This window comes from Lemur catta, chromosome 3, assembly GCF_020740605.2.
Source record: "Lemur catta isolate mLemCat1 chromosome 3, mLemCat1.pri, whole genome shotgun sequence".
Taxonomy (NCBI): domain Eukaryota; kingdom Metazoa; phylum Chordata; class Mammalia; order Primates; family Lemuridae; genus Lemur; species Lemur catta.
Genome location: NC_059130.1, coordinates 81258969 through 81272424, shown reverse-complemented (window position 1 = coordinate 81272424; position 13456 = coordinate 81258969). Strand labels below are relative to the sequence as shown.

Here is a 13456-nt window from a genome sequence, read left to right as displayed (position 1 = left end):
GAAGTCAAGATTCAGACCCGGTCTTCAATTCCTAAATCTTGTAGTTTTCATTAAGACACTTTACCAATGTTCCTAGTGTCTGGAATATAAAGTGACTTCAGAAGCATTAAGAAAGTTCTGGAATAATGTTCAGGGAGCCAATAGCAAACGCATGTACTGTATTTTTAGAATGAGACTGATTTACATTTGGGGGCTTTTAATTGCAGTCCTCCGTCAGTTTTAACTTTTCAACGTCTAAATATAAAAACGCGGCAATATAAAAAAAAAAGCCAGCTGTTTTTCACTCAGAGCACGAATTGATGAGTTTATGAATGACACAAGTCACAGGAAGACTAAGAATATTCTAGCCCTTTTCAATAACCTAATCCATCTATTACTACCTTGGCGAGCTTCCAATTTAACGCCTCTCCCTCTTCCCAACGTCCTCAGAAAAAAGCAGATTTTCTACCGCCAAAGGAAAATGGGTACGTTGGTATCTTCCAGGTTTTCCGAAAACTAAGATATCATTTTTCATTTTGATATCTGAAATGGTTTCCCCTTTTGCCTCATTTAAAAGTGCCCATGATCTGTGATCCCGTGAGAGCTTATTTGATTTAAACAGCATGAAGATAGTTTCTTTTCTTTAGGACACACGTCTGCAAATTAAACCATCCCTGTCCAATGAGCGCCTAGGAGAACAATCAGCTCCTCCTTCCTCGAGTGTTTTTTAATTCACAGGTACGACCTATTTCGGAAGACAGTGTGGAAGCAGAGAGCGGGTCTCCACAGGTGGAGCCAGGACGCGTGCTGCCGCGAAGAAGGAGGCGGGAAGACGCCTGAGTCCCTGAGGGGCCCTGCCGCCCCTGCCGCCCCTGCCGCCCCTTCTGCCGGTTGGGGCCGGAGGAAGCTTCAGCCGCTCCAATCCCCGTCGTGCACGCGCACGCGCACTCGCCTCCCCCGCGCGCAACTTCCCACCCTCGCCCTCACTGCACCTGCCAGGTCATAAACCTCTTCTCACCCACCCTCGCTCTCTCCCGGAGCAGTGGCCTGTCTCATATTGATTGGTCAGAACCCACGAGGGCACGTCCAATCAGTTTCCCTCCTGCGCAACCCACTCCCGCTCTTCCCGCCCCCGCCCCGCCCTACCCGCCTCTCGGCTACCTAGCTTCTTTGTGACTGGTGCGCGCCCAGGTCACTCAGCGGGGCGAGGTATGTAGGAGTGGGACGCAGGGACGCGAGAGGAGGGGGGAGGGGAGGAGGGGCGGGAGAGGGCGGGGCCCAGGTGCCGAGCAGCTCGGCGGGGCCCAGACGGGAGAGGGGGCGGGTGAGGAGGGGGTTACGCCACGACGTCGGCTGCGCGAGGTTTCGCGCGTGAGCGGCGTCGGCGCTGGGCCTGGCTACCGAGCTCTCCCCGCGGGCTAGCAGGTCTCGACGCCGGCTGCTGGAGGAGCGCCGGGAGGAGAGAGGTGTCGGTGTCCGCGGCGTAGTCGACGGCTGCACCGGCCATGGAGGAGACGCAGCCGTTGCCGCAACCTGACCTGTCGCTGTGCGACAGCCTCATGATCTGGGTGAGTGCGAGGGGCCGAGGGCACCGAGGCGAGGAGCCCCAGGCTCCCGGTTCTCTCCAGGTGAGCCCGAGGAGAACCCGGGGCTACCTGCGCAGTGGTCCCGGCGCGCCCTGCCCTCCGCGTCTCATGCCACCCTTGACCGCGAGAGTGCCACCTGCAGGTCGTAGGGCAGGTGTGTGTTGGGGGGGGGGGGCGGTCGTGACGGTGGAGCCTCCGGTCTTAGCTTGAGGATTCCACCTGGAAGGTGTCCCTAACAGCTGTGGCAAGAACTAAGTGCGCATTCCCTTTCCTCCCCTCTGCCCCAGTTTCTCCCCTTGCACTACGCTCCAAGCCCTGGACTTTCCGGACCACCTCCTCTCTTGCCTTCTGTCCCCTTGGGAGTGAAGAACTCCTCCAAAACCTAATCCTCCACCTCCAGCCCCCTTGCTTTACTTGGACACAGGTGGCCAGGAGGTGGCTGGCTGTTTGCGTTCCCGGATCAGTGCTGCTTCAGGACTCTAGGACATCTGACTTTGTAGAAGCCCCTTCGAAGGATGTTTCCACATATTTCCTGTGTGGAGAGAAAGATGTGTTGGGAGTGGGGGCTCGTTTTCCCTTTTTCCTCGCTGCCCCTCCCCCAAACGGACAGCATTTTCTTCAAAGCAAAGGACTTGACATTTTCGTTTACGCTTTATTCATGTTTAGGATATCTGTTAATTTGTGATGGGTTTTGGACAAGCAGTTCTGTCCCCAGATTCTTCAGTACTCCAGTCAGCAAATGACACCCAGCCTTTGGAGTTGCTTAGCTATCAGAGAGCTGGCATTCAGGTGTGGTTCCTAACCCCTATTGGGCAAGGATGGCAATTGATGGTCCAAAGGTGTTGCTGATGCTTATCCCCAAACCAGTTGTTTAATTGTGTGTAGGGGAGTGTGTGCAGAATTGGAATGTAAACAGACTGGATCAGTAGGCATAATTGGTTGATGAGATTCCTTAGAGATCTCCTAATGTGTCTAGTTCCAAAAAATGAGAAATCTGGAAGGTTTATGGAAGTATATGAAGTCTACTGGAAATAACCATAATTTAAAGCAACTTTTTACACTTTGGAAGTAAATACCTTTTGCTTCAAGTGGAATGCAAATATTTAGGGTTTCTGAGTTAAAAGCAATTAGCTAACTTTTCAGCTGTATTTTTGTTTAAAATAGGTATTGGTGTTTAGATGCTGTAAGACTGTCATGAAACAAGGCAACATTTACTTTTAATGATTTGTTTTGTTAAAACAAGTGATTAATTAAGGGGTGTATCCTAATCTGTTACACTGTTGCTCTAAACATCATCTAAAGTGGCAGACTTAGTCTTTATGATGTCATTGACTTATGTGATGTAGTGGAGAAGCACAAGATTAACTTGAATTATATTGCCATATTTTAAATACTATGTGACCCTATCCATTCTTTTACCTAGAATTTATTGACTTTCAACTTAGTGCTAGGCACTGAAAAAGACAGTGGAGTGGTAGGCAGAGTTGTGTATAATTATAGTGGAAGGCAAAATTCTTTAAAAGCTCCAAAAATACTATAAACCAAATGATATGGACTCATAGATGACAGAGTAAAATTGGTTGTTTGCTTCTCCAGTTCTGTCTTGGGCTGCTGAGCACTGTGGAGAAAACTGACCATCCAAATTGTTGCCTGTATTAATGCTGCTACTGTCAAATTCACCTTTCCCCAAGTACTGCTAAGCTTTATGCTTAAGAGTAATCAGACCCTTTCATGTTCCTTTTAGCAAAACTTTATCAGTACATATTTGAGCCCCCAACTCCTCTTACCCTTGGGTAAATGACCACCGTCTTTATCTTTGGCTCTGACTTTAGATTCCATCCCTTCTGCCTCTTCCACAACATTGCTCTGTCATTTATCCCCTTTCTGTGTTTACAGTTTCTTTCTCCATTGTCTCTTTTCTCTCCACATATAAACTTGTTCAAATATTCCCCCTTTTAAAAAGAAAACAAGGAGCCACCACTCCACATTAAAATCACAGTTTCCCCTTTTCTTCACAGAAAAATTTCTTCAGTTTTTTTCATACTCATCTTTTTATTAATATTTCCTTAACTCCCATTCACTCTTTCACCCACAGCACTTGTGTTTCTTTTCTGTAAGGCTTTCGCTTCATTACCAGTTTGCCAAATTCAACAAGTGTTATATTAACCTTTACTTACTTGATGCTTCCTTTGTGAAATTATCTTCTGTTTGGCTTCTGGGCACCTGTCTGTTGCCTTTTCTTTACCTCTTTAGATGATTTCCAGGGAACTTTACTGTCTTTTTTTTTTTTTGCCTTAGCCAGCCACTACGTTATTGATCTTACCTCACCTCCCAAACTTTCTTCAAACTCACCTCATGTAACACTTCTCCAAGTCCATCATGCTGCATTGATTTTCTATTTGTTGAAGCTAAGCTTTAAACTTTTTTTTTTTTTTAACATATAAGAAAATTTTAACTTCTATTTCCTCTACCTGGAAAATTCTCCTCTACCTGGAAAATTCTCCTTCTAGTTCTTCCACTGACTTGCTACTTCTCATCATTCGGGTCTTGGGTCTGATGTTGCCTTTTAGGGACTCTCTGTGACAGCCCTTTCTAAAGTCCTACTTGTCTCCCTGCCATCCCGGTGTAACTTGTTAACCACTTCTGTCTTATGTGTAATGCATAGTGCTTTCTGAAGTCATCCAGTGTGTTCCCTGGGATCAGAGCCCTTGCCTCAACTGTATTCTGCTCTATCCCTGGAAGGAAGAACACTGACTAGAATCTACAATACAACAGTAAATCAAAGTGATGATAGTAAATATTATTGTCTTGGTTCTGACCTCAGAGACCAATATTTCACTCTTAAGTATGATACAGCTGTAGGTTTTTTAGGTACCTGGGGGTGAATTTTTAACTGGATCATAGAGGATTGATGTATTTCAGCAAGTAGAAATCAGGGAAATGAGTTTTCCAGATGCGGGGATGAGCCACTAGCAGTAATGTAAATGGTCTCTCTCTTTTGGATATAGATTGAAGGGAGATAGTAGAAGATAGACATTTGTCACAATATCCCTGGCTCTTTTATGTGCACCCTGCCTTACTAAGTAATGTCATGTGTTGAGGGGAAGTAGTATGAGATGTAAGATTTTTAAAAAAGTTATGATGGTGCCAGATCATGGAGGTAAGAAGACAGGTGGGAGTAACTCTGTTCTTTTAGCAGTAGGAGGAAAATGGAGCCAACACTGACATAATTAGAGAAGTCATCAAGAGAGGTTGGTTAGGTGAAGTGATGCCTGTTGGCAACTGAAAAAAAAATCTGCATTTTATGATTTGGAACTTACCTTCTTAAAATAATTAGTTGTTAAAAATGTGGTACTGCTACGTAGCAGAAAATTCAGGGCAAAATGATAAATGTGGCCATCACTTACATGGTGGAGGAAGTGTAATGAGAGTTTGAAGATAAACTTGTATGAAGATAAATTTAATTCTTCTGCTTGGCTCTGTGACATTGGAAATTTGTTCAATATCTTTGGACTTTACTTTCAAAAATTAAAGGGTTGGACCAAATGGTTTTCAGCGGTTCTTTTGGTTCTTGCATTCTTTGACCTTGACAGGCAAGCAAAGGAAAAAGTAATAACACATATATACCCAAATTAAGAAAAGTATTAAATGTTGAATTGTTTTTTAGAAGATCTTAAAACTCAAAACAATGGTTGTCTTTCTGAAATGAGGAGCTAGAGGGGGAGATATGAAGAGTTGATTCAACATTGAGATTTTTTTGGTTATCTGTTGTGAATACCCCATCTTCTTGGAATTCCGTGATGTTTATATTGAAGCAACTTAGTGAACAGCATTTCCATATTTCTGATTATTTGGTTTATTTAAAAATATATATGAAAGTACGAGGGTTATTTGCTAGAAACTGTTTAATGGTGGACACCTGTGGAAGTGCTGTCTGCCCTTTTTGGGTCACTCACTAAAAAGACTTTATGAGTTGAAGTATGAAGGAATACATTTTTTTTTGTCCCTCTGCTTTGGCATCACTCCCCCCACTGAGCTTTTTAATTTATTTATTATTCTTGATTATGAGCCTCTCAATTTAGCCAAATGAAATGACATTCTTTTTTATTGTGCAGCTATTTTAAGAACTTCCAAACAGCACTCCAGTGTCCATGGCTATAAGGAGAAATTGATCCCAGTCTAAGCACAGTGGGCAAGGAGACAACTCTTTAGCATATATAATCTTTATACATATCTCTTTACTATTTTGCCTAATGTTCTGTGCCTCTGAAATTGTCCTTTTAAAATCACTAATCATATCCCTTTTGTAAAAAGTTAATGATGTAACTTTTAAGTTACACATTAAAAGTAAATGTGTAAATAGGAAGGGATGAAAAGTAGGAACCACAGTTTTCCCTTTGAAGATGCCCTAAACCCTGGGGTTTCTCTTCCCTGTACATCCACCCAATTTCAAAATCTTTCTTTTTTATATTTTAAATATTCCATGAATTTATCATGTCCTTTGAGTCTACATCATGCTAATTACTTCTCAGCTATCTATTTTTATCCACAGGACCATTGCGGGAGCTTTCTAACTGGTCTCCCTGACTCAAGCATAAAGCTACCCTGTGTCACGATGCTGCTCTCCAAAATATACTAAAGATGTCCCTCTCTTCCTTATTACTCTTCAGAGATTCTTCTTCACCCAGAGCGATGGTTCTCAAAAATTGATGTGCATAGGAATCACTTGGGGATTTTGTTGTTTGATATGTCTGGAAATTCTGATATGTATTGTTTCTAGACCCCACACTTTGACAAACCCTGCCTCATAGCTAATGTGCTAACAGCTCTTGAGCTCGCAGCATATGCCAGCCCTTGATCTAAGTATACATTTGTATTTGATTTAATTCCCCCAACAGTCTTGTGCGGTAGAAACTGTTCTACTATTTCCTGTTATACAGATGATGCCATTAAAGATAAAATATGTTCAAGCTTCTTGTCATGGCCCTTTAGACCCCAGCCTGTCTCCTTGACACCCTTGGTTGACACCCCTTCCCCATCCTTCTTTGCACTGCAAATCCAGGGATACTGAACACATGTTCCCTAAAAGTACCATCTCTTCTGTCTGTATTTTGTATTCCTATTTCCTGAAACTTTCTTACCCTGGCTCTTTCTTCACTTAGAAAATATGCTGCTTGTCCCTCAAGACCTTCTATTCAGGAATCATCTCCAAGAAGTGTTTCCTGAATACAAACCCTAATTAAATTAGTTGACTCCTATTTTTTCCAGAACATTTTGTGCATACTACAGTCAGGCTTACCATACATCATACCACATTGTGTAGAAAAAATTTGTGCTTTTTCTTCTTTCAACTCTTCATTGAAGCTACATGGTGGGTAGGCCTTACTCTTCATGATATAAGGTAATTGTTTGATAGTAAGCAGAAGTCCTATCTCAATTCAGAGCTCATGGACAAATAGTAAGTAGTTATAGACTTAACATTTCTAGGCTTTATTTTCCTATCAGATGTTATAAGTGAAATTTTAAGTTGTGAATGTTGGGTTATATTAAAGTTATTTTTCTGATGCTCTGCTAAGAATAGGGGGAACACAAGACCAGGGTTGTACATTGGGCTTTGTATTATTCAGAAATTCTGAATTCCATCATACATGGCATCACTGTGTTTTTACTATCTTAGGCATGATTATATGAAATATGAAGTGTTTATTTTTATAAAAATATTACACAGCCATAGAAACTTACTAATGCAGTTGCATGTGTTTGGCAGGGTTTGCATTTAAACAAAACAGGTATCTGTAGGTATAAAGGAATAGTAAGGTCATTTGCTTTATGTCATTTTAGCTGCAGACATTTAATACTGCCTTGCCCTGTCAAGATGTCAAACAGCTGACTAATGGAGTTGCCATGGCACAAGTTCTTCATCAAATGTAAGTAGCATTCAAACTCTGCCTGAAAAGAATTGTAAACCCAATACCATGGAAGAAAACTTACACTTGAACTCTAAAGATTATTGAAACTTTATCTTATTCAATGGCATATTCAGGCAGATGGTACCAAGGCATTTTTGTAACTAGGGAACAAAAAAATTACTCCTTCCTTGTTCACAGAGATGCATCTTAATTAAACAAATGATCTAGATTCTTGTTTATTCAACAGATTTCATTTTAAACTTGTTCTGGGCATGTTCACAAGATTATAACTACTGTAAAAGAAACACGTTGAATGATATAATTCTTTGTAATGTTTTCTTTGGTTGTACTATTATTATTTTAAAGTATCAGTGCATGGAGATTATTTTAGAGATTATTGAAGCATAAAATACTGGATTTGGAAAAAATTTTAAAGTATTACATTTTTTGTGTGTGTGTGTGAGACAGAGTCTCACTCTGTTGCCTGGGCTACAGTGCCGTGGCATCAGCCTAGCTCACAGCAACCTCAAACTCCTGGGCTTAAGCAATCCTTCTGCCTCAGCTTCCTAAGTAGCTGGGACTACAGGAATGTGCCACCATGCCTGGCTAATTTTTTTTCTATATATATTTTTAGCTGTCCAGATAATTTCTTTCTATTTTTAGTAGAGATGGGGTCTTGCTCTTGCTCAGGCTGGTCTCGAACTCCTGACCTCGAGCAGTCCTCCCGCCTTGGCCTCCCAGAGTGCTAGGATTACAGGCATGAGCCACCGCACCCGGCCTAAAGTATTACATTTTAAAATCTACTTCTGAATTAATTATAGCAATTTTCGAGTTCATCAATAATGAAATGAGTGAAATTTGAAGTCACAGATGCTGGGGAACCTTAACTGATAAAGTGATTCTGTTTGGGCTAGACCCATTTTATGTAATCATATAATATCAAAAGTTCCCAAATTTGGCATTTCCTAATATTTTCCAAACATTATGCAAAGATTAAACTTACAGTTCACAATATGAACTGTACCCGCAATAGGGCAAACAGAGCCAATGCTGTACTCATAATTTATTAAACCATAGTGACTTTACATCAGCTTACTTCGAGACAAGAATCCTATCTCTGCTTCATTGTTTTATAGTCAGATTGTTTATTTAATGGTTACCATCATCTTGTAAAGGTTTGCTATGATTGATATTAAAAATCCTGTAGATGGGTTAGCAAAAATCATATGCCTTTCTTAGAAAAACAACTTAAAATGATATAAAAATTCTAGTTATTTGGAATCTTCAAAATGATCTAATGTGAATAGACAGATTTTATGGTTGGCTCATGATTAACACTTTAAAAGGCAAGCTTAACATGTTTTAACTTTTATGGGGGGTAGTCATTCTAAAATATGCCTTATTCTCCTTTTTTCTTAAATGTTTTATTCATTTATATTCTGATTGGTTTTAAAATGATTTAATTGATCAGAGCCAAGCATTCTAAACATAGCTCTTTTCTGATGTGTCAGAAAAGTCATTATTTTCTGTCCTTAGAATGTACACTTTGCTTTCTCATTGCAGTATGTTGTGGGTATTAGTGTAGATGCAGCTACAAAATGGTTGGTATGAATGCAAAGCTGGTATGCGTTTGCTCATTTCAGCAGTCCCATCCAGAGATGTCATTTCTACATGTTTTGGTGGGCTTTAGTAGCTTTATGCCACAATACAATAAAAGAGACCATTTTTTTTTTTTTTTACCATGATGTGGTGCATATGGCTCTTTGACCTATATATGCTAGCACTGTACCTGATGTTTACAGTAGGGTCAGGTAAATTTTAGCTGAACTGTATCCTTTATCACCAGCTCATTTTTCCACAATCTGTTGAATCATGATGTGAATGCTGATCCTCCCTGTCTCTGCTTTTTCTTGTTTTGTTCTCACTTTTGTCTTTTATTGTCTTCTAATAGCTTTTCTGCAGGAAAGATAAAATAGCCAATTAGAAAGTTTTCTGTCTTCATTAAACAAATGACCAGTGACCTAAAATTGGGTCAGCCTGAATCTCTCTCTCTTTTTTTTTTTTTTTTTTTGCTTCATTTGCCTGTTTTTGCATGTTCTTAGGTGTCTGTGCCTCCTTATCATTCAAGGGCCACTTTCAATTTATTTTTCTTTTATAATCTCTTTTCAGTTTTGGAGCTTTTCAGAAGTCTGGATCCTGAATAGTGGGACTTAAAACATACATTTTTCTCTAGTTGTACCAGTGTATCATATTCCTGTTAAAAGGGCAAATTTTACTGTATTTCTTTGAAGATTTCAGAGCACTTTACATATCTTACAATTTATAATGTATTGCATTGATGACTATTGTGGCTAACATCAAATCACATCAAAGTTGTTACTCAAGGTGAGAAGGGAAACTCTGCTTTATAAGAAAGTAGCAAAATTTAACCAATAATTCTTTCCTGACTTAGGGACAGATATGCTTTTAAATAGTAAAATCTTAAGTGGCATCCAGACTATATAACTTAGACCTGGGGAGTCATGGAGTTATTGCTAGGGCTCTACAGTTCCTTAATTATTACCTTTAGTTTGATTATATAATATGTGACTCCTTTTCAAATGCATGTAGAAGCTGCTGTTATTTAAAAAAACACATGGGTGAAAACCGTAACTACACCTGTATTAGTTTTCTAAGGGTACTGTAACAAAGTACCACAGACCAAGGGCCTTAAAACAACAAAAATTAATTCTCTCAAAATTCTGGAGGCTAGAAGTCTTCTTCTAGGAGAGGATCATTCCTTGCCTCTTCCAGCTTCTGGTGGCCCCAGGCATTCTTTGGTTTATGGCAGCCTAACTCCAATCTCTGTCTCTGTGTTCATGGCCGTCTTCCCTCTGTGTCTGTGTCTCTTCTAAGAATACCATATTCACAACCATGTTCAGAATGCTTGGCTCCGATCAATTAAGTCATTTTAAAACCTGAATGAAGGCCCATCCCAATTCAGTATGACCTTATCTTAATCTTGATTTCATACCTGAAGACCCTATTTCCAAATAAGGTCATGTTCACAAGGGTTAGGGCTTAAACATCTTTTTTTAGGACACATTTCAACCCAGAAAACCTATAAATAGTGTGTGCGACTTCCTCAAAAGAAGGGTTTAGCTTTGTCACTTTAAGCACCAGATAATCTCTGTATTCCTGTTGTCTTTGACTAGACTTTTCTGCAGGAGAGAGAAGAATGAAACAGAGAACATAGAATATTCAGAGACCTTAAGCATCATGCATTTATTAATATTTGTTCATTCAGCAGATATCTGATCATTTAAAATGATAAACCATGATAGCCAACATCTGAGTATTTATGAAATATATTGTAGACCCCATTAAATGTGTTATTCAATTTTTACTGCTCTGTGAGGTAGAGATATTACTTTTACCATCAATTAATACATGAGGACAGAGATATAGAGAATTGACATGGCTTTTGGAAGGTCAAATAATGAGCAAATAGCAAAGCTAGGATTTGCATTAGTTTGGTCTGCCTCCAAAGCCACTGCGTTTATCAGCTGTAATCATTGAAATCTAGTATCAGTAACTCCTCCTGATACATTTTTACTTTGGAGTACTAACAAAATGAAAGTTTGGCTATGTATCTCCGAAGTACAAATCACAATTTCATGTGTTAAGCACAAAAGTTTTTTTGATTATTCAAGAATAGTCTCAGGGTGTCCATCAAAGTGACACAACTGTGTTGTTTATAGTAATGAGTTGGTATTCATTATTACCTGAATTCAGTTGGTAAAATTGTTGAAGACAAATGCCCTAGATAGAGTTAAAACGAAGTCTTATAATGATTATCACTTAGGTTTATTAGAAAATAGTGGGACCATATTTTGCTTCATTAGACATGTATCCCCTTTCTTATTTGTTGTCCCTTGAGAGTCATTGACGTTCTGGGAAATATAAGAAAAAGAGCTCATCATTGGGGGCCAAGAGTCAAATTAAGGCATGTAGATGTGGCAGTAAAAAAGAAAAAAAAAAGATATGTCCAGAGATTTCTGAGGTTGGATATCAAGTTTAATAGTGACAAAGATTGGCTGCCATTATAACTGTTTGAGAAGGGTGAATTTGTTTGTAAGAAAGCAAATGGGAGATATAATTTTTATGGAGAAGTTAGAAAGTATTTCTCAGGGCTGAAGTTAAGATGGGATGGTAGAGAAAACAGAGGAATTATCTTGGAAAAACTAGATAGCAAAAACAGGTTATCTGTAGATCCAATTTCTAAAGATATTTATAGCATAGAATAATAAACTTAGGTATTTAGGGTTAGTTAAAAGACTGGTATAGTAGTCAAGGTTCTCCAGAGAAACAGAACCAATAGGTTATATGTGTGTATATGTGTATACGTACACATACGTTGTGTAGAGATATTTATTTTAAGGAATTGGCTTATGTGATTGTGGACTGTGGCAAGTCCAAAATCTGCAGGTGGGACAGCAGGCTAGGGACCCAAAGAAGAGAAGACAGAGTCAGAAGGCCATCTGCTGGCAGAATTTGCTCTTTCCTGGGGGGAGGTCAGTCTTTTTCTTAAGGCATTCAACTGATTGGATGAGGCCCACCTGCATTATTGAGGTTAATCTGTTTTATTCAAAGTCTACTGACTTCAATGTTAATTTCATCTAAAAAATATCTTCATAGCAGCATCCAGATGTGTTTGACCAAATATCTGGGCACTGTGGCCTAGCCAAGTTGACACATAAAATTAACCATCACAGCTGGCATACTTCTTTTGTTTAGGACTTTTTATTAATCTGTTGTAAAAAGAAAATAAATTTATTTTGACAGCCTCATTAACTAAATTCATTCATTTCAGATAAGTACTTGGTTAGCAGTATATCATTTACACATTTAGATGAATTATTTTGATAATTGTAGCCTTAACACCTAGGAAAAGTTGAGCACAATTAATATTAATTTGCTCAAAACAAAATGGTTATATAAAATTATGTCAATTATAAATAAAAATGAAATGGTTACGAATTTCAAATAAATGAATTAAAAATGGTGAAGCCGTTTTTTTGCTTACCCTAGCCAGAAGTGATAGCTTCTGTATTAGAACATCTGAGGAAGAATGATTTCTGAAAAGCTAGGCACTGTGTTCAAGTTTCAGTTTTACATTTTAAAATTCAAGATACAACCTTGGAAAAAAATTTCTTTAATGTTTTCCCCCACTTTAGTTGGCTTATCTGTAAAGTAAAAATTTAGATGAGACCTTTAAGACCTCTTCTAGCACTAACATTCTGTGGTTTCGTAGTTATTTCACCCTTAGAGCAGTTATCACTTCCGCCTTGAAGTGTAGTTATTTGTGTTCTTTACTTTCCTTTTTTAATAGCTGTTTCTCTAAGACTCAGAATGGTAAATTATTCATCTTCATATTAATCTTGTTTAATTCCTTACTCAGAGCAAGAATCCAAATATTTGTTTGGGATATATTCTGTTAGTATAGTTCACCATATATAATCAAATGTTCTTCATTTAAACTTTATTAAATACACAAAAATTTCGTATAGCAATTCTTTGTCTTGGCTTTCAATATCAGTATAGGACTACTAATTCAAACTAAGCTTGTCTTTGTATATTTCTCATTTAAATTCATTCTACTTAATTCTACTCAATTGGATAGATTTATTTTGGGCTTTGTCATGTACTTGTATCACTCAGGGTAAATTACTTAGGTGCTGTCATCCTCAATTCTATGAATAGTAAGATTGGGAATAATAATAGATCCTTTGGCAAGTTACTGTGATCTTTGAATGAAGTAACATGGAAAAACATCAAGCACAGTGCTTGATACAGAGTAGATACTCATTAAAATGTTGCTTGTCTTTTTTGCCTTTTCAAGGTTGGAACTTTTACATCTTCTTGCTAGCAGGACACCTAGTATTAAATATTTAGTAAATGTTAAATTGAAGGTGTTATTGACTTAAATAATTTAATATGAGA

The 13456-nt window shown here is 38.8% G+C and overlaps 1 protein-coding gene across 1 annotated transcript in view; it reads left to right on the top strand.

Moving 5' to 3' along the window:
* Positions 1-1250: 1250 nt before the first annotated feature.
* HOOK1 (hook microtubule tethering protein 1) overlaps positions 1251-13456 on the top strand; it is a 52367-nt gene continuing 40161 nt past the window's right edge. Inside the window, exons 1-2 of the mRNA XM_045547898.1 lie at positions 1251-1547; positions 7407-7492. Of these exons, the coding sequence (XP_045403854.1) occupies positions 1485-1547; positions 7407-7492 (149 nt within the window). The 5' untranslated portion in view covers positions 1251-1484. The remainder of the gene's footprint in view (positions 1548-7406; positions 7493-13456) is intronic.